We start from the raw sequence: 22,098 nt of genomic DNA, 5'->3' as shown, positions 1-22,098 counted from the left end.
TTGAAAAATTCTTCATCTTCTCAACAGACAAAGTGCACCATTTGGTGAACAAAAAAGAAAAAACAGCAAGTGCAGGCAAGTAATTAGTACTTTAAAACTGATTTTTCATTTTTCAAGTGTTTTTACAGGTTTATAATGAAAACTTCAGGCTACCGGTAAAAAAGAAAAATCAAGGGAGAAATACAACGCCAGCATAACTACATGTAGCCCAATAAAGTTCCTCTGGCCAAAATTACTTAGCAGACACATACTTTTCTTATGTTTCTTCTGTTTTAATATAAAGTTACTTTTCCCCTAAATGTAGCACCCAGAGTTATTTCTAAAAAATGCTTCTCTTGAAAACAATCCAAATGATGTCAGCATGAAGATAACAGAGCAGGAATCATCTAACATGATATATTTAGAGATACTGCTCCTGCCGCAGTATCTGTATAATTGAATAGGAGGTTAATGGCAGGTCCAGGCCAGCAGAGTGGTAGATACACGATAATGCAGGATCCAGGTCAGCAGTTTTCCCTTATTCCAGCACAGATTCAGCACATGCTGGCCCCCTTCCACTATGCTTAGGAAAGGTTAGCTGCAGTATTCAACAGCACTTCAATGCAGAACTTCATTTCAAGTTTTAAGTACAGTACCTGATTGGGTGGGGAGTTTGTCTTAGATTATCTTTTACACTGAAAAGTATTTGTAAGGACTTCTCTGGGAAGGAGGGGCAGAGAAGCAAGACAGCAGAAACTGGTTAGGAGAGAATTTTTCTTCCCTATGTAAGGAGTGAAACAACATAAGCCACATTGGAAAAAGAGAGTGGGGTCTTCCTCCATGATATGAAGCAAGACAGAAGGAATATATTCAGGTGCTCTCTTCTGAGAAATGGCAAGGGGAGCTTTCAAAGTAGAGGGGGCCATGACGCAAGCACTGGAACTAGCATCACAATAGCAACTTTGATAATTGGTGCAGTCTAAAACTCAACAGTGGTTCAGCTACAAGAAGCAACTTGAACTAGATCACAGTCTACCATGTCTTAGTAAAGACCACAAAATCCCAGTATTACAAACCCTTATGAAATCACCATAGATAAATCCTACCATGTGTGTACAATAACCACGTTTTAAAATTAAGTGACCGATCTTTATTTCTCTGAATACCCATAGGCATCAAAATCCACATTCCAGATGAATGGCCAAAGACAAGTTTGGAAAAACAAACTCACTTTGAAGCTATAAAACCACACACACGCACTTGAAACTGCTAACTCATAACTGCCAAATGCAACTTTTTTCAAATGTAAAAATAAATAAAGTTAGCAAGCAGACTCTAGAGCGCATTTAAGACCCAGCTGCTACATGCCAAGTTTCAGACACGAGTACATTTTTATAGAGGAGAATTAAATCCCTGAATCTATATTGGGATCTATAATGAAAATGGTCAATCTTCAAAGCTACAGTTTCCACATAGAACTTTAAATTGGGGGCCTTGGAAGACATTAAAGATAAACTTCTTCCAAAGTTCTAGTAAAACTAAGTATAAAGCACATGATGATTCTCTAAAATTGTAGCACAACTATTTCTGCTCAAAAGTGATTTGAAAAGTTTGTTTTTTTATTAACTTCTTAAGATCTTTGTTTGCAATTTTGCTATTCCCCTGCTACAGTTGACATACTACTAAGCAGCACATATACTAAACAGTATTTACAGTTTTGCCAGAAAAACTGCATCTACAATAGGGGCTATTGCCAGCACAGTTCTGTTGGTCACAAATCACACCTCATGCTACCCCTGACCTATGTAGCTATGTCAGCAGAAGTTTGTAGTGTACACCTTGCCCCACACAGAGTACGGGGTGATGACTGAATTCTCAACCTGGTGAGGAAGTCAAGCACTAACTGTCTGGAGGTCACACCAAATAAGTCAAATTTGATGTTAGTAGATTGCAGGACGGAACCTGAACATAGTGTGAGGATTATATTGGTCCCTTAAATTGACAGTATTTGTCTGCTGTTTCTTACTCATATTGGGAAGTTGGGGTTCTTGCTGTTGGAGGATTAGGTGACAGCAATGGTCAAGATTATTTTTCCCTATGTCTAGCCCAGAAGTTATAATCTCAATACCATGAGATTTTATGGCTCCATCATCTTATGTTTAGGCTACTTCCATATGCTTTCCATAAAGTTACACCTTAAATCCATTCAGAAACTGAAGATTGCGCAAGATGCAGCAGCCCACTTAATGTGCAGGGTACCTCACTGTGAGCACACTGCACCAGTTTTCCATGATCTGCATTATCTGCTTTGGGTTTCTGGGAGGAGTTCTAGGCATTGTTTTTTTCCAATAAAGCCCTAATGGACCTTCCTGAGAATCCACCTCTCTCTCCATCTGATACTGCTCCAGTTATAATCAGCAGAACCATTTTAGTCTGGCAATCCATAGGGATGGGGTCTGTTGACACGGATATTCTTTGTGATGAACTCTCAACTTTAGAATTCATTCCCACATTTTGGTTTGAGAGAGTCTGAATCTGATGACCTGCAGGGCATGAGGAAAAACAACTATTTTGGGCTTTCTGGAGAAATAAGCAATGGGCAAGGGAGTTGAGGGAGTGTAGGACACCAATATGATCAATAAAGTTTGTTTGTTTGTTTTGTTTTGGGCGGTTGACCTTGGGTACGTAGGCAAAATTATACTGCTAGATTCAATAGTGTTTTCAAATGTTCGTGAATAATACCCGGAGCATGAGATAGAGGTTTTTAAAACTTTTTTGTTATATACACCATAATTAGCTTGGGATGGGGGACTTTGCAGATAGTTCTAAGCAATAAAGAAAGAACTAATTCTTAAACATTGATATTTTAAAAATATAAATTTATTTTTATGTATTGTTTTGCCATTTGAAATAAACTTTAGTACTTTGCAAAATGTTATCTTTATGGGGCCAAATTTCTTTCCTTTGTGGGAAGAAACTGCATATGGGACAGGAAATTCAGAAGCAAGTTTCAGTTTGCAGCATTTCCTTCTAAACGTTCTGTCAGAACTGGCAAGATTGTGGTTCTATGCCTGCAGATGTTGCAAGACCTACACAACCTGACAACACCTGTCGAGACTAGAGAAGATTTCCTCCCCTCCAAAGGCAGAAAGGAAAATACACCAAAAAATGAAGGGAAATTTTTACTTATACAATCAGCAGCTAAAATTATCAGGATGGGCATAGATGACCTAATCAGAAACATGAAACAAATCTTGTCGAGATCAAAGAAATATCAATTTCTTATTTTACATTCATTGGCTGTACCAATCCAAGGAAAAGTATTTGTTTGTTTTTTTCCCCCGTTAATACAGTATCCTCCCTTGTTTTCACTTTGTCAAATATTAACTTACCTGTTGAAATGGTAGATATCTTGTATGTTTCCAAACAGAGCTGATCGTTCTTCTGTCCCCAGAGAGAGCTTGGATTGGTCAGTGATACAATCAAGGTAGTCCTGTGAAATAAATTAGAAGGAGGCCTTAAACACTCCTGTTCTTTTCTAGATCAGTAAATGGAGCTATCTTTAATTGTGCAAGAGATTAGTCCCTTCCTATCAGTTTCACATTATTATTACAGTAATCCCCTCAGTAGCTCTTCTGTGAGCAGTCATTCTATTACGAAAGATAACAATACTTATCTGTTCACTCAAACCAAGAAAATTACTGAAGACTGAATGCTACACTATATTGCTTACATTGGACAGAGTACAGTTTTTATAGCTACAGACGTACACATTTGACCCATGATAGTTGAATTGTCTCAGTTAGTTACTCAATAAAGTCAATGATGTTCTTCCATATTCATTTTCTTTTTAAATCAGTGGTTTTTAGGATTTTTTTTTAAGTGAGTTATATTGGTAAGACACCTGGATTTAATAGTGATTCCATGACTAGAGGCTTGGAAAATGCAATCATTTCAAAGCTATAAAGAGGATTTGTTTTTAATCCTAAAAGGAAGAAAATGCACTCACCACCAGTTTGTACAGGATAGAACTCCTATATTTTTATCCATAAACACACAACTCATCCATGTGGACTGCTAAACTGAATGTTACATTGACATACACTCTAGCAAAGATTTATTTTCATGTCTAGAAATATGGTTTATTTAATGGCATATAAACTAGATTACTTAAAACAGTCAGGACAGTATAATTCTTGCAGGGTAATAGCTGCCAAACTCTTCCTCTGGTTCTGATAAGGGCTCTACTCCCCAACGTGTCACCTTTCATTATTGTGCAGTTACAGTATTAGGGCTCCTCAGATAAGGGCAACCAAATCCACAGAGCTCTTTAGCAGAGCATAAGTCATAAAGCAAGGAACCCAGCACATCACTACAACATTTATAAAGAAACTCTGCAGGAGGAAGGAAAACAATAAAGGAAAAGTGAAAACAGCTGAAAATGTGAAATGAAAATAAATAAAGGTCCCTTACCCTGGGGTTAGACAATGTGGTGTGGCACCGTACCAAAAGCCACACAACATTCCACAGCACTAAAAGGAAGGAACCCTGTGAGATGTCAGCTAGATCATGAAAATCTTTACAGTATAATGGCATTCCAAAGACAAAAGGGGGAAAAAAAAGTAAAGAAAAAAGACAACACCACACATACAGGACCAGATTCAGCCTTAGTGTAAATCCCGCCAAGACAAATGATTTACATCAGGCATGAATCTGACCCTTGGCATTTAGATGCCCTCTCAAGAAGGGTTTTGAATTACAGAACCTGAGTCTCCATTCACTGATCCCCGTTTCCCACTAGTGGAGCTGCACTGGCTTCAGCACAATCATAGGTGTAAGAAAAATCAGGATCAGTCATTCCTGTTCCTTTGTGTTCTACCATTGGGTCACCTGCATTCCCTCCTTCACTTACCTCACACAAATTCTAACCCCAACAGTCTCCTCAATTAAAAGGATCGTTCACCAGCACCGTCTAAAAACAGCATCTTATTTCTAACTGGTACCGTTCGAAAACTGTACTACTCAAAGACAGTTTCACAAGTGGTAGGCAGCAAGTAAGCAGCATAGCCTTTATTCTTCAAAAAGGCTCTGCAAGGCACAGCCCTACCCCACCAGTACCTCTACCAGCCTGTGACCTCATAGTCCAAGTCTGTTCTTGAAGTATGTTTGCATAATAAGTCCTCGGAACAAAGACCCTGGGGCTTTCTAAACCTTATAACTGACCTTTTGTTTTTACTCAGGAGCTGCCTAAGAATAGACAATTTTAGAAGTTTGGTGGGGCAGCTTAGATACAGCACTCTAGGTCAAAGAGCCAGAAGCAAATGCAAAATAGAGCTAGAAGGGACACTTCCAGCTATAGTTTTAACTTGTGGTTCTTTTCAACAAAATGTAAAGAATGAATGAATGAATGTAATAAATTAACCTTCCCTGCCTACCAGTAAAACCAACCATGTAAAAATGAATAATATGGAAATCTCAGGCATAATTCCCATCCTTTAAAAACGTTTAATGTTATTTTTAGCACCGAGGATTGCAACAGAATTCTGATGTTACATGACAGAACATGTTTAAAAAAACACCTACACACACTTTTTACTGAATAAAGGAAAAGTTTCTTCTGCACATTAGTGCTATCTTACCTTGGTGTTCCATTTTCCCAAAAGAGGAATATTCCACAAATACTTTCACTTTTTAAATTTTCTTGTAGCCAGTGTACAGAGAATGACCTCAGTTTTGTGACTTTTTTCACATCTCATCTAGTTATACTCCACATATATCTCACATACCCACACACTCTTGTGTCCATCACTAATTCTTAATAAGGAATAAAAAGACTTTGTACACAAAAAAGAAAAAGAGAAGAAAAAAACCAGCTCCACATGAGTTGGTGCTTTAGCTGCTGACACTGTTTGACTAGCCTATGTTTTGATACAGTGAAACTACAGATTCAAGATTGCTATTCTCTTTTGAGAAATTTCCCTTATAGCTACATTTCATCCTCTCCCTTCCCCCAAATTACTTTAGAGAGAAGTTAGGAACTCATTGTTCTATTTTTGCTTTTTGCAGATTAATGTGAACACAGTGCATCTGTTAAAGCAGATGACGGAGTTAATGAAGGGTATACTACCTCACTTTCAGGGAACTGCTGAGACTTGAGACTGCTTTCAAAATCCTAATGTCTTTTGATGGTAGGCACAAGTCTTTTGACTCACAGGCACAAGTTCTGCAACTATTAAAGTGACGTTCAACAAAGCAGAAGAGGAAAGGGGAGAGAGAAATCCTGTCCAAAATGTGTCTTTTAATTCACAAAGCGGCTTTGACAAAGGCCGGGCACAAAGTACAGGACAGCACTTGCATTAGTAGACAGAGTGCACCGTAAGGAAATATTATCCCCTTAATTTGTATCAGCTTTATAACATCATATGTGCTATCTTTAAGGCTTCATAAACTCATTCAGGAAGTAGACGTGGTATTAGGATGCAAACCTTCAGTGGGTCAATGATGAAAGCAGATCAAAGGTTTACAGTCATGATTTCCCCCCTAATTTTAATGACCTCTTTAGAGTACGATACTTTAACCCCAAGTCAGTTACTGAAATCTACTGCCGCATACTGCGTATTAACAACTGTAATCATCTGAAGCCAGAATGAAAGGTTTGAAGCTCTCAGATGACAGGCCAGGCTGCCAACGTAATGATACGGTGCAGAAACCAACAAACTTTATTAGGACTGAGCACAAGGCTTAATAATTGTATTTGTTTCTTGTCAGCACTCATGGCCCCCACTGCCTGCGCCGAGGGATTTGTTTATAACCTTTGCCTTTATTGCTGTTTTATTGCCTGCCAGAAGGCCCAGCAAAACACATAACCTCACTTTATGAAAAAAAGAACCCTCCTCAAATTGATGTACGGTGCAAGGATTGCTTTAATGACATCACACAATTTTCTAGTCCTATTTCTTCAAACCTTTCCACACCTGGAAGAGTCATGCCAGATTCCCTCTAAGGATTGCTTGGCCTCCCTTGTTGGGTTTGACATTTTCTCCGTTTATCTTTCATCACCCTTCAAATCTATGGAGAAAAAAAATCTCCTACAAGCTCTTATCTCACCCTTCCATTGGTCTCCTCCATAATCATGTGAGAATGACCCTACAGGGCTATGAAAAGGAGATGGAAACTAACTTCAGGTTATCCAGTAAATGATCCGCAATTAGGAAATGGAATAAACTGTCAATTTGTAAGAAGAGAGTTTTGTGCAGATTCACATGTTGAGTAAACCAAGTTTTTGAAGTCCTAGCCTCAGGGAACTAAGCGCAAATTCACTGGTAGCACTTTTACCAAACTAATCACCTATGAATTTTTTGCATGTGGAGGTATTCCACTTAAAAAGTTAGCCTTAGAATAGATTGCTCAGATTGCAGACTAAAATATGGGAATACCTATGGCAAGGAGTAGTGGTTTTCAATCTGTGGTCTGTGGACACTATGTCAAAGATTTCCATAGGGGTCCGCACCACCATTTGAAATTATTTAGTGTTCCGCAAATGAAAAAAGGTTGAAAACCACTAGCATAGAGGGTAGGAACTACATTACCAAAACACACTGCATAGAAAAGACAAGGTCTTATGCCTTTGTCTTGTAAGATTTATTCAGCTCTGCAAGACATTATATGAATGTTAGAGAAGCTCCCAGTTATCCATTTACAGGATGGGACTGAATATCTTTAAAGAAGAGGATACAAAAGACACAGGTCAATGGGTAAAACTGCTTAAAACAAACTAACAATGTAGACATTCTCCTTTGCGAAAAGGCAAGCACATAAAATATGACACGTGTTGATCAATATCAACATTAAAACGATTCTTACCCACAAAATAAAACCAGATATCAAATTCACAGTCATCCTCTTCAGACAAAGGCCTGAGGTGGGAAAAAGCAGACTGACCCTACATTTTGCCTTCCATGTCTTAGTGTCTTATTCAACAATTGAGGACCCTTCACTGCAAACACTCTCCTCCAGCCCCCAACATGCTCATATCTAGAGATTTAGCAAGAATGCCTCAGCTGACTTCAAGTGTTGTAGCAGCATGTAGGAAGATAGCCAAGACTTAAACCATATGTCAATATCTTGAATTTAGCTGAAAGCAAGTGGAAAGCCAGTGCAGCCTTTGGAGAATTGTTATAACATGCTTCCTGTGACTAATACTGCCAAGCAAGTGGGCAACTGCCATCTGCACCAGCTGCTTCTTTTATGTGTATATTTTATCTACATATTTATCTGGCATCCAATGCCACAGCTTCTGGATACCATACAAAGATTAAAAACAATATTGACAAATATGTTGGTCACATCAAGCAGGCAGAATAAGACAGCTAAATGCTGGATTCATCTGAGAGCAGCTCATTACAATTAATATAAAGTACAGTGAAAATGCAGTTGTAAGTAATTCACAGGTTTGCTCCTTGTTAATATATCCTATTTGCTTGACTACAGGAATCAGTCTAAGGGTTAATTTTATAAATTGTTTAAATCAATCCACTCCTTTCAAAAACCAAAACTATTTAGCTAGGACTTCTCGAACAAAGGAAGTCTCTCTGTAATATACTCACTTACACTGGCAGAAGACATGTCACTATTTTAAAACAGCTCTCGCTTATTCTGTAGTTGTTAATGAATACACCTGCTATATAAGAACAGTCATACTGGGTCAGACCAATGGTCCATCTAGCCCAGGGTTCCTGTCTTCCAACAGTGGCCAGTGCAGGTTCTGTTCATTCCCTCTGAAGCACAGGTAACCATCAAGGGATCCATCCCCTGTCACCCATTCCCAGCGTCTGACTAATAGAGGCTGGGATATGTCAGAGCATGGTTTTGCATCCCTGCCCATCCTAACTAATAGTCATTGATGGACCTATTCTCCATGAACTTATCTAGTTCTTTTTTGAACCCTATTATAGTCTTGGCCTTCACAACATCCTCTGGCAAAGAGTTCCATAGGTTGACTGCATTGTGTAACGAAATACTTCCTTTTGTTTGTTTTAAACCCACTGCCTATTAATTTCATTTGGTGACCCCTAGTTCTTGTGTCATGAGAAGGAGTAAATAAAACTTCCTTATTTACTTGCTCCACACTAGTCATGATTTTATAGACCCCTGTCATATCCCACCTTAGAAGTCTGTTTTCCAAGCTGAAAAATCCAAGTCTTATTAGTCTCTCCTTATACGGAAGCTGTTCCATATCCCTAATAATTTTTGTTGCCCTTGTCTATACCTTTTCCAATTCCAGTATATCTTTTTAGATATATCCAGATCTGCATGCAGTATTTGAGATGTGGACGTACCATGGATTTATATAGAGGCAATATGATATTTTCTGTCCTATTATCTATCCCTTTCCTAATGATTCCCAACATTGATCGCTTTTTTGACTGCTGCTGCAAATTGAGTGGATGTTTTCAGAGAACTATCCACAATGATTCCAAGATCTCTCTCTTGAGTGGTAACAGCTAATTTAGACCCCACCATTTTGTATGTATAATTGGGATTATGTTTTCCAATGTGCATTACTTTGCATTTATCAACATGAAACTTCATCTGCCATTTTGTTGCCCCATCACTCAGTTTTGTGAGATCCCCTTTGTAACTCTTCGCAGTCTGCTTTGGCTTAATGATCTTGAATCGTTTGGCATCATCTGCACATTTTGCCACCTCACTATTCACCGATTTTTCCAGATCATTTATGAATATGTTGAATAGGACTGGGCCCAGTCCAGATCCCTGGGGGACACCACTATTTACTTCTCTCCATTCTGAAAACTGACCATTTATTCCTACCCTTTGTTTCCTATCTTTTAACCAGTTACCAATCCATGAGAGGACCTTCTCTCTTATCCCATGACAGATTATTTTGACAAGGTCCCTCACCAAAGGCTCTTAAGCAAAGGCTTTCTGAAAATCTAAGTACACTTTATCCATTAGATTACCTTTGTCCACATGCTTGTTGAACCCCCTCAAAGAATTCTAGGAGATTGGTGAGGCATGATTTCCCTTTACAAAAACCATGTTGACTTTTCCCCAACAAATCATGTTCATCTAGGTGTCTGATAATTCTGTTCTTTACTATAGTTTCAACCAGTTTGCCTGGTACTGAAGTCAGGCTTATTGGCCTGTAATTGCTGAGATCGCCTCTGGAGTCTTTTTTTTAAAATTGGCGTCACATTAGCTATCCTTCAGTCATTTGGTACAGAAGCAGATTTAAATGATAGGTTACAGACTATAGTTAGTAGTTCTACAATTTTACATTTGTGTTCCTTCAGAACTCTTGGGTGAATATCATCTGGTCCTGGTGGTTTATTACTGTTTAATTTATCAATTTGTTCCAAAACCTCCTGTACCGACACCTCAATCTGGGACAGTTCCTCAGATCTGTCACCTAAAAAGAATGGCTCAGGTTTGGGAAACTCCTGCACAGCCTCAGCTGCGAAGACTGATGCAAAGAATTCATTTAGTTTCTCCACAATGGCCTTATCTTCCTTGAGTGCTCCTTTAGCATCTTGATCGTCTACTGGTTGTTTAGCAGGCTTTCTGCTTCTGATGTACTTAAATTTTTTTTGCTGTTACTTTTTGAGTCCTTTGCTAGCTGTTCTTCAAATTCTTTTTTGGCCTACCTAATTTTATTTTTACACTTCACTTGCCAGAGTTTATGCTCCTTTCTATTTTCCTCAATAAGGTTTAAACTTCCACTTTTTAAATAATGCCTTTTTGCCTCTTAACTGTTGTTTAGCCACAGTGGCACTTTTCTGGTCCTCTTACTATGTTTTTTATTTGGGATATCCATTTAAATTGCTGGAAAATGTCCTATGACCACACTTAGCAGATTATTCTGATTGCTTCCACTCCTTCCCCAGTGCAAGCATTCACTAGTGACAGCAAAACTATGAATACCATTACAGCCTCACTTTGACTTAGATGATCATTCCTATCACTCCTCCAATGGCACACACTTGCTCAAATTATTTCAAATCTCTCAGCTTTCTGCCACTGCAATTTTAAATCTGCACCAGAAACGCTGACCTGTCCTCACAGGGAAGGCTGCGATCCATAAGTGTCAAGATAATTAGCTACCTTAAACAGCCACATCTAAAAGTCATCTGTGTTAGCAGCCACAGCTGTACTTCAATATATTATTTGAATTGGCTCTTTTGGTATCATATTCACAGGGAAATTTTTTAAATGCTCTGCAGAGAGAGGACATCTTTCATTCCACGTGAAAATGTTACTATTAGACAGATGGTGAAGGAGTGCTATCTAATAGAAAATATTTCTAGCTCCACACAATATATATGCTGTAAGTGCAGGTACAACACCCATGACTAAGGCAGCAAGTCAATTTGAAATTAATCAGAAAGTGACTTGAAATGCTGGTTCATTGTATGGTTTTAAGTAGATAAAAATTAATTGCAATGAATAACAAGATTAAAAAAATTAATTGTGATTAATCAAAAAGATAAAGTTGAAGCATGAAGGGGCATATGAATGCAATGCCAGCTACAACAATGCCATGTGAATTCCTGTTCTCACTTTCAAGTGACATTGTAAATAAGAAGCAGGCAGCATTATCTCCCATAAATGTAGACAAACTCATTTGTCTGAGTGATTGGCTGAACAAAAAGTAGGACTAAGTGGACATGTACACTCTAAAGCAGGGGTGGGCAAACTTTTTGGCCTGAGGGCCACATCTGGATATGGAAATTGTATGGCAAGCCATGAATGCTCATGAAATTGGGGGTAGAGGTGCGGGAGCGGGTGAGGGCTCTGGCTGGGGATGCGGGCTCTGGGGTGGGGCCAGAAACGAGGAGTTCAGGGTGTGGGAGGAGGATCCAGGTTGGGGCGCGGAGGTGTGTGTGTCAGGGCTCTGGGGTGGGGCCAGGGATGAGGGGTTTGGGATGAAGGAGGGTGCTCCAGGCTGGGACCAATGGGTTCAGAGGGTGGGAGGAGTATCGGGGATGGGCCACGCTGTTGGGGCATGCGGAGGGGAGGGGGCTCTGGGCTTGGATTGAGGGGTTCAGAGGGCAGGAGGGGGATCAGGGCTGTGGCAGGGGATTAGGGTGTGGGGGGTTCTGGGGTGCAAGCTCCGGGCAGCGCTTACCAGAAGCAGCTCCGGAAGCACGTCCCCCCCTCTGGCTCTAAGGTGCGGCCAGGTCATGGGAGCTGAGGGGACGGCACCTGTGGATGGGGCAGCGTGCGGAGCCACCTGGCCACGCCTCTGCGTACTACGTAGGAGCCGGAGGGGGGTCATACCGGCTGCTTCCTGGGAGCTGCACGGAGTGGGACAAGCCCCCGACCCTGCTCCCTGGCGGGAGCACCGGAGCGGGGCAAATCCTCGACCCTGCTCCCTGGTAAATGGTCTGATGGGCTGGATGTGGCCCATGAGCCGTAGTTTGCCCACCCCTGCTCTGAAGGTTTACACTGTTTTGTTTTTGAGTGCAGTTATATACAAAAAGTAATTCTACATTGTAACCTGCACTTTCATGATAAAGAGATTGCACTACTTGTATGAGCTGAACTGAAAAATACTATTTATTTTCTTTATCTTTTTTATGGTACAAATATTTGCTTTCAAAAATAATAATATGAAGTGAGCACTGTACACTTTGTATTTTGTGTTGTAACTGAAATCAATATATTTGAAAAGATAGAAAAAATCCAAAAATATTTATAATAAATTTAAATTGGTATTCTATTATTGTTTAACAGTGTGATTAAAACTGTGATTGATCGCAATTAATTTTTTTATTCAAGTTAATTTGTTTTTAGTTAATCCCGTGAGTTAACTGCAATTAATTGACAGTCCTACTTTTAAGACCAGCAATTCAATAGACAAGAACATCCAAGTTAATTTCATATATTCTTTATGGACCAAATTTTTCACATCAATAATTATCCCAAAGGAGATATTTCATCCTAATCCTTTACTGCTTCTTTATTGAGACAAAAAGGACTAATGTAATGTAAGTTTCTTCACATAAAATATATGAAATTAAGCTGGAAATTTTTGTTCTACTGAAGGGCTGGAGTCAAAACATACATTTTGTTAAACTTTAAATACATCTTTGTGTTATCTGAATCAAACAATGCACAACTTATAGGCACACACAAAACACACATGCACAATGTCACATACACAAGCTATTGAGTTCTTCCAACTCAGTCTCTCATTGTAATGATGACTCCAAGCATTCAGTAAAGATGACAAGGATAAAACCGGCACTACTACACCATCTCAGTTATACACAACCTCTCCAGACACGCAATTTATGGCTGTTTTCTACTAAATTCAGTTACCCAAATAAATACTTATTAGGATAGCTTCTCTGTTATATTAGCATTTTACATTGCTAGTGATGCAGTTGCCGAACTATTGTGATATTGTGATTAACTTTTTTCCTTCAATTTTATAAGAGCTTTACTTCAGATACCCCTCCTCCCACCACCAAAATTTTTTTTAAAAAAAATCAGAGCTTTCCATAAAATTTGTTGGCAGTTTTGTTTGCTACGATTTATTTTGATTAAGCAATTTAATCATCTCATATGTTTTTATGAATATTTCACTACCCTACCCAAATGAACTGTGAACTATATATTCTGATAGTATATAGTAAAGTACCAAATATTTAAATGTTTTACCAATATGTAAACGTATGTATATTTACATATGTACAGTCTGATTGCCATAGATGTCTGATCCATAGTTTTCTTCTATTACATACAATGTATGTTAATTTAACATAAGATACTAATAAACCAAATGTCTGAACATTCTTAGCGCTTTTTGCCATCAAAAAAGAAAGATGGTATCTGTATCCACAGGACTGGGGAGGAAAAAAGGAATTCAAAGCAAATGATTTTCAGTGACACATGATTTCTCTACAATTAAACAGTGAGTCTAGAAGCATATTTTCCAGGCAATACTAAACAGACTCAGTATAAACCTGTCACTCATTTGCCAGATAATTAAATCCTTAGGTTGCTCATTTCACATAAAACCACAAAAAAAAGATTTTATATGACCCCACCCTTTTCTGATGCATTTTTAAAGCAGTAACTCAAAAATCATGTAATTAAATCATTATACTAAAAGAATGGTTAAATGATTTTGCTGTGCCCCTGAAACACACAATTTTACAAAAAGGGAAAAGTTCTTGGTCTACAGAACATGCACTTTTTATAAGCCACTTAACTGAAGTGAAATCTTTTCCTCATCCTGTATTTATCCTTGTTCATAAACTCATGTCTTGTTTATCCTGTTTTTCTTCAAGACTATGGACAATTGCAGAACATGTAGGATACCCCAAACAAATAAAACCTGATCGAGAGGGGATGGTGCAACTTTCCCAGTCTTTGCACACAAAGTGACTGTGTAAGGAACCCACTGGGAACCTTCCCTCCAACTCCAGCTAATTTGGAAGGATGGGAATCTAGCCAAGGCATTGTGCTGCTTAGTATGACATGAAGCCAGAAGAGGGTTCCATAATCCCATAGTACATTGGAATAGGAAGCAATATCCTGAGGTCAGAGGGCAGTAGGCTTGAGAGTGCTCCAGAACCAGCATTAGAGCAGGAGCCCCAGCCAGAGGCAACGACATGAGAGCTGGCTGCTGAAAGAAGTCTGGGCAATTTGGGCGCTGGGACAGGAAGGCTGAGAGCCAGGCAGAGTCACATCCTGTTATTGGCAGGGGATCAGCAGTAGCTGCAGCAGGAGGCTAGAGGAGAGCAGCCTGAATGCACATAGGATGGTGAAGAGAAGTTACAATTATGCTGTTAACCGTATACTCCTGTACTGGACTGCCCTTGGGGTCTGCGTTAGGAACTGATCGTCACTGGTACTATAACACAGCAATTGTGCCCAGGATTTTAGTTTCCAGTGGCCCTCGTACAGGAACAATCCATTACTCAAAACATGAGTGTGTAAGGGAACCTACTGAAGGTGACAGCCAATAGAGCCTCTGTGCTTGGGAACGCCTACAGGCCTTGCCTCCAAGCTCATGGTACACAGAGCACACTATCAGACAGCTAGAAGGACTGCGGTACCACCACACTTTCAGCAATACCCTTCGGTGGGGTCGGCAACAATCTTCCAAATACCTCATATAAACCTTTTCTTTTCACTTCGTTTGTAATCAGCAAGTTTTACCTGTGATTTAGGTGCAGAATACTGCAGTTTTCTGATTCCAAAGGATGTAGCAAAGGACGTGTTCCATAGGTTCCTTTTTTCTTTACTTACTACTGCATCACTTGGGTTTGTGGCAAGAATAAATACCAGTTAACAGGCATTCTCACTTGGTCTATGGCTAATTTCCACAGTTTGTGCTGGACTGATTAGCTTACATATTAAGGATAGATAATTCTTCATAGATAGCTGAGCAATACAAGTGGGCATCATGATACAGTAAAAGGATCCTCTATTTACTTGCTCTATGTAGAAAGGGCAAAGATTGATGGTGAAGGCATTTGATGAGAATATGATAGGAAGAAAGGCTATATATAGAGAAGGATATTTTTTAAGTTCAGCATGTCAGAGTAAGGAGGTCATGACAGATCTCCCCATATGCTGTCCATAATTGCAGAACAAGCTGAATTTTTATCCTTACCTTTCACTTACAACGAAACTGAGAAAGATATCCCCATATCTAACAATGAAAAATTCCTCCATACCCATGGCGACTTCCTCACAACACTCATTTGAGACAGAACTAATACTGTCCTCATTTTAGAGAGGGAAATAGACAGATGTTAAGGACCAGAAGTGCGGAGATCTGGAAACGGCCATTGACTTCATCTGCACTTATATAAGGCCATAGAGGAATTTGGTATCCTAGCCAAGATTAGCAGTCAGGAATTCCTACCCCCGAGCCCTGTGCTTAGACCACTCAGGGTATGTCTTCACTACATGCCGGATCGGCGGGCAACAATCGATCCAGGGGGGATCGATTTATTGTGTCTAGTCTAGACTAGATAAATCGACCCCCGAGCGCTCTCCCATCGACTCCTGTACTCCAGCGCTGCAAGAGGTGCGGGCAGAGTAGACGGGGGAGCCGCAGCAGTCAACTTACCGCAGTGGAGACACCACGGTAAGTCGATCTAAGTACGTCGACTTCAGCTACGTTATTCACTTAGCTGAAGTTGTGTAACGTAGATCAATCCCCCAGTATAGACGGGGCTAAGACATGCCTTTCTTCACATCTTAGATATATGGACAAAATAGTGCCAGTCTTTGAAAGCTGACTTATATGCAGTAAGCAGCTTGTGGTTACTTATTGTTTAGAAATCTTCCATGGTGTACAACGGCAACAGCATGGCTTAATCAGGAGACTTGGTTGTACATTATCAAGTTTTCAGAGTCAAATCTGTCCCAAGAGTTTAAATTTGATCATTTTTTTGGTAAAACCTGTCTATATAGCTCTATGGAAAAAATACTGAGGAACAAAGACTGGACTTTTCAAATATGTTTAAAAGGTGCCAGAAATTAATCAGGATTAACCCTCTCCTTTTATCCATGCCTTTTACTCCAAAATATCTGACTAAAGATATAAGTTCATAGCAACCTTTGAACCTACACATTAAATATATCAATCACTGCAGCCCACTATATTCAAAGGTGGTGCTACTTTTGCCTTTAATGGAACTGCACAACTAAAAGAACTATTATTTTCAAAAATAATAAAATCTCTTTTTAAAAGATTTTAAGAACATACTAAAAAACAAAGATAGACTTGTCATTGGTCATAAATTGAAGTTTACACTGCCAAGAAAGATAGCTTTAAAATTTGAAGGCCAGACTATTCAGCATAAAGAAGCTGTAGATCACTTCATACAGACAGGTGAATCTGTACTACAAACTTCTATATCGACATTTTTTTCAAATGGCATGAATACCAATGTACTAGTGTCAAACAGGGTCACCAGATAGCAAGTGTGAAAAATCAGGACTTTTTTTCCAGGGGAAGGGGTATAGTTACATATATAAAACAAAGCCCCTAGGTATCATCGGGACATCTGGTCACCCTAATGTCAAATATCCTAATACTAAATGTGAAAAGTTGCAGTAGTCTCCATTTAAAATTAACTCTTTCAGTGCTTTAAGAAAGTCCTTGTGATATTTAGGGATGCTCATACGTGGCTCTATAGATGCAAGCTGTAGTCTCTACTGCAATGTTATCAGGTCATCAAAATTCTAAAGTATTGCATTAGTAAATGAAAGGTATCTCAGGACTGACAGAATATCATGCAACAGAAACATTTACAAAACTCTGACAATATTGTCCACCCTAGCACAAAATTAAACTACTGAAGTGCTGAACTGGTCATACCATTTGTTCGTCAAAGCTGTGCCAAGCCAATGATGGGCCATCTTAGCAATGACAGGACTAGCCAAATGGACCCTAGACAAAAAACAGTCTAATTCTTGGGACACCTAGTTCATCACTATGATCTTCTCTCTGCCTGTTCCAGGATATTACATGGATCAGCGTTCATGTTGCACTCCTCATCAGTACCGGCCCAAGCTGGGGAAGCTAACGATCTAGCCAGCAGACCAAACTCGGTGATTAATTCTGGTCACATGCCGCCTGAGGCATGTTGTACATATGCTAAGAAGATTATCAAGTCATGGCTGCAGCCACAGACTGGTGTTTGGTATCTTTACTCACAGGAGCGTGGGTAGCAGGTAAATTTAGACATTAGGAATGGAAATCTTGGGAAAAAACCCAGATCTTTAAGCCTTTTACTGACATTCTACTGACGGGCTTTGTGAGGTCACCATCCATCAAACTTTCCACTTTCCAGGGACTCTTAAGAGAAAACTACACAAGACAAAAGAAGCCATTTGTTCAGTAATTAGGACACTAAATGGAAACATTAAACAGTAAGGCCCAGCAATTAGTGTGTCAAATAGTGTCTGGTCACTGAACAGATATAATAATCTCTCCCAAAGTTCCTAAAGCTAAAGCTGCAACCTACACTGGGTAGTATCAATAGAAACTATCATTATCATCCTATAGCGGGGTGGGCAAACTTTTTGGCCTGAGGGCGACATCGGGTTTCCGAAATTGTACGGAGGACCAGTTCGGGGAGGCTGTGCCTGGCCCCACCCTGTATCCGACCCCCCACACACTTTTTGCGCCCCCCCCAGTACCCCTGCCCCATCCAACCACCCCTTCTCCCTGACTGCCCCCGGAACCCCTACCCCTGACTGCCCCCCACTGCCCCATCCAAGCCCCCTCTCTCCTTCCTGACTGCTCCCCCAAGACCCGTGTCCCCAATCAACCCCCCGTTCCCCGCCCTCTGACTGCCCCAACCCCTATCCACAACCCCGCCCTCTGACCACCACCCTGAACTCCCCTGCCCTCTATCCAACCCTGGTTGCACTACAGCCGTGCTGCTCAGAGCACCAGAGCAGGCAGCCGTGCCGCCCGCCTGGAGCCAGCCATGCCACTGCGCAGCACAGAGTACCCGGTCAGGCCGTGGCTCTGCAGCTGCGCTTCCCGGCAAGAGCTCGCAGCCCTGCCGCCCAGAGCATTGCGCCAGCAGCACAGTGAGCTGAGGCTACGGGGGAGTAGGAACAGCAGGGGAGGGCCAGAGGCTAGCCTCCCAGGCCACGAGCTGAGGGGCCAGGCAGGAGGGTCCCGCAGGCCGGATGTGGCCCGCGGACCGTAGCTTGCCCACCTCTGTCCCATAGCCTAGAATTTTTTTTAAAAAAACCTATCAGATGCATTTAGAAGTAGAACAACTGGCTTACACATTGCATGATTCTTCAGACAGAACATTGTTTTTAATGCTATATTCCATTACACTTTTCTGCATGCAAATAAAGGTATTGCACAGATACTTTGTTTTTATAAAGCACCTTTCATCTAAGAGTCTCAAAGTTGTTGACACATCTTATAGATTAATCATCACAATGGGAATTGGTAGGTACTGATTATAACCTTTTTATAGATGGATAAAGCAAGGCACAGAGAACTTAAGGTATTTGATATAGTCACACAATGAAAAAGTGGCATTGCCAGTCAGAGAACCCCAAAGTCCCAAATCCTAGACCCCTACTCTGTTCAAAGAGCCTTCCTTTTATGACTAATTTATGGCATGACTGAGCACTAAAAATCTTTAAAGGCATTCTAAAACACCTTCTGAATCACTTTACATTAGACATTCTAGAAGAAAAATTACATTTATTTTAAAATACAGATGGGAAGTCTGGTGAGTCTATTTTCCAAGGAAAAACAAAAACAAAGAACTTAAAACCAAGTATAATGAAGACAAACACATATGCTTTTTTCACTAGCCACATGGCCAAAAATTTAGCAGGGGATTTAATTACTACCATTTCAGGGTGAGTGATAAGTTACAATGCTGAAGCAGGACATGCCAGTGGATGGTTTGTTACTGAAGGAAAAAAGAGTTTCTTTTGTTTGCAAAGGGTTTTCTTGTGAAACCACAAATATGGCAACTCTTCCCACCTCCCCCAAACAAACCCAAAAAATAAACTGCAAGACAGCACTCTCTCGACTCAAAGACATACTTTGCTTTATCACCTATTCAGGTGTAAAGGTCAGAGGTATTCTCTGGCTAACAAAGATAACACAGTTACTGACATAATTTATATATAATAATAATGCAAGTTTAAAGATCAACAGTCAATTATTTATATATTCCAGAGAACACAGTCATGATAGCTTCCTCATTATAAAAAACAAAAAATTCTGAGAAGCTATGACCTGATTGGGAACTCACTTTGCTTTGCTTTTTAACTGGTTACATAACCAAAATTACCTTTTGCGTGATTTTGTTGGTTTGGGGTTTTTTGTTGTTGGGGTGGAAGAGGGAAAGAACGGAAATTAAAATCATTTTACTTGGATCTGTCGTCATGTTCAAAAGCTATTGCAAACCTTAAAATTATCACTGAAAACTTACCTTCCCAGCATTGCTGGGCTTCATAGAAATGTACATAACACCAAGAGTTACCCATCTGCTACCAGGGAGTAAATCAGAGCCAGAGGGCAGGGGTTAGCAGATGTATTATCTATGGCTTTCTAAATGACAAAGAAGTTCTATGCATCTCACTAAATGGTAACACAACCCCACGGTCCAACCTCACTTTAGTTAGAGAGACAACATTTCACCCTCAGAATCTCTTGAGGATGACAAGCACTCCTAAATGGTGCATTCCACATATAACTACACTTTCCCCCCATCCCCTCAAAAGAAAAGAATCAAAGCTTTCCAGAGCAGAGATAGATTAACTCTCACCCTTTGATTTGCATTTAGAACAGCATTTACTAGGCTGTAAACAGACAGCATGGTTGAGTGATTTATCCATTGCTGCAAATATAGTGAGCACAATAGCAATAAGTCTTTTCAGCAATTCGATAGTTCATTGGAGCAGCAGTAGCAGCTATCTTGGCCACTTATCTTCCACTGAAAGCTTTACAAAGATTAACAGTGGATTTGTAAAAGCCTTACTTATTACTGTAGCATAGTTTACCATTTCATACGGACCAAAAAACAGTGGGTTTTTAAAGTCAGCTTTAAGTTGTTAATTATTATTATTTATTTGTGTTGTGGTAGTGCATAGGGTCCAAGTCACATTTTGGGTAGACAAAGAGATGGTCCCTGCCCCAACAAGTTTACATTCTAAGATGACAGACAATAGGTGGATAAAACAAACAGATAGGGAAAAGCCCAAGGGGATTATTATTTTTTACATCAGAGTTTTCCAGCTACTAGGGACATACCGAGCAAAGGATAGGAACAGCCTTTACTGTGAGAAATGAGATAAGGCAATTATAATATCTATTAGAAATGAAAGTATGAGCCAATCACATTTAGTCAAGGCTTTATCTATTTCGTATGAGGTTAGCCTAGAACCGATCCTAATACGTCCCTTAATTTGCACATAGTATCTCCATTTTAAGCTCCGCTCTGTTGGTTTAGAAAGATATCCTTTGTTTACAATATACTTTATTCATACTGTAATAAACCCCTTCACCGGGCAGAATGACTATATCAAGAAAGGTTTCAGAGTAGCAGCTGTGTTAGTCTGTATCCGTAAAAAGAAAAGGAGTACTCGTGGCACCTTAGTCTCTAAGGTGCCACGAGTACTCCTTTTCTTATATCAAGAAAGAACCTTTTGACCATGGTGCAGGCTGTAGGAGTCATAAAAGTATACATACTTATAAGATTTTAATTGTATAGGGTAAATTGGAGTATAGTAAAATCTTAATCTGAAACAATATAAGACAAACATATAGTAAAGAACAGAATATGCACACCAGCTCACTCACTCTGGCTTTAGGATATTTAATATGGCCTATGTCCAAAAAGCAAAAATACCATGTGCAAAACTGAAAGGGCCCATTAAAGCAATAAGATTTTGCCTCAGGAGGCAAAGGTTTGAGTTACATTAGCTGATTCTTACAGGAAGCAAGAACAACTGTTTACACATGTAACAAGACCAGGTATGTTTCTGAACTAGACATCTCACCCTCCAATAATCTTAAATATGGATTACAATAACATACTTTTAAAACACCAAAAATAGAAATAAACAGAAAACATTGATTATATAAACATTTAAAAGAAACAGCAAGCTCCTTATTGGTTATTTTACAGAAACCATTTTCCATAGCAAGGAACACAAATTAGGTTAATATATCAGAATTCTGTTCTAATTTATATTGGTATAAATCCAAAGAAACTCCATTGACTTCAGGAAGTTACTCTGAATTTACATTGGGGTAACAGAGACAAATTTAACTTCAACTTTCACATGTGAATATAATTAGTCAAAATTCTCTCTGCCTTTGCAGCCATTTATCCTCAGGGAAATCAGTGAGACTGCACAGGTATAAATGAAAACAAAATCTGACAATTTTTCCTTCATGTCTGAGTGTGCCAGCGGTGAGAAAGTTCACCAGAATAAAAGACCTGTGTATCTAATACCATCCACAGTTAGAAAAATCTCATCAGTATAAATATTTTTAATAGCCATGAACAAATTGTATTTGAAGGTAATTTAAATTGCTCATCCAAACCTTTTAAAGACCTACAGAGTTATTTCTGGTTA

At 39.6% G+C, this 22,098-nt stretch overlaps 1 protein-coding gene across 4 annotated transcripts in view; it reads right to left on the bottom strand.

Annotated features, from left to right (window-relative positions):
• PLEKHG1 (pleckstrin homology and RhoGEF domain containing G1) overlaps positions 1 to 22,098 on the bottom strand; it is a 215,812-nt gene that overhangs the window by 54,966 nt on the left and 138,748 nt on the right. For all 4 annotated transcript variants that reach the window (XM_075126804.1, XM_048844243.2, XM_048844244.2 and 1 more), the window contains one exon: positions 3,372 to 3,472. In XM_075126804.1, the coding sequence (XP_074982905.1) occupies positions 3,372 to 3,472 (101 nt within the window). The remainder of the gene's footprint in view (positions 1 to 3,371; positions 3,473 to 22,098) is intronic.

Source organism: Caretta caretta, chromosome 3 (genome assembly GCF_965140235.1).
Source record: "Caretta caretta isolate rCarCar2 chromosome 3, rCarCar1.hap1, whole genome shotgun sequence".
Taxonomy (NCBI): Eukaryota; Metazoa; Chordata; order Testudines; family Cheloniidae; genus Caretta; species Caretta caretta.
Note: the sequence above shows the minus strand (reverse complement) of the source record. Positions and strands in the feature narration are given on the sequence as shown.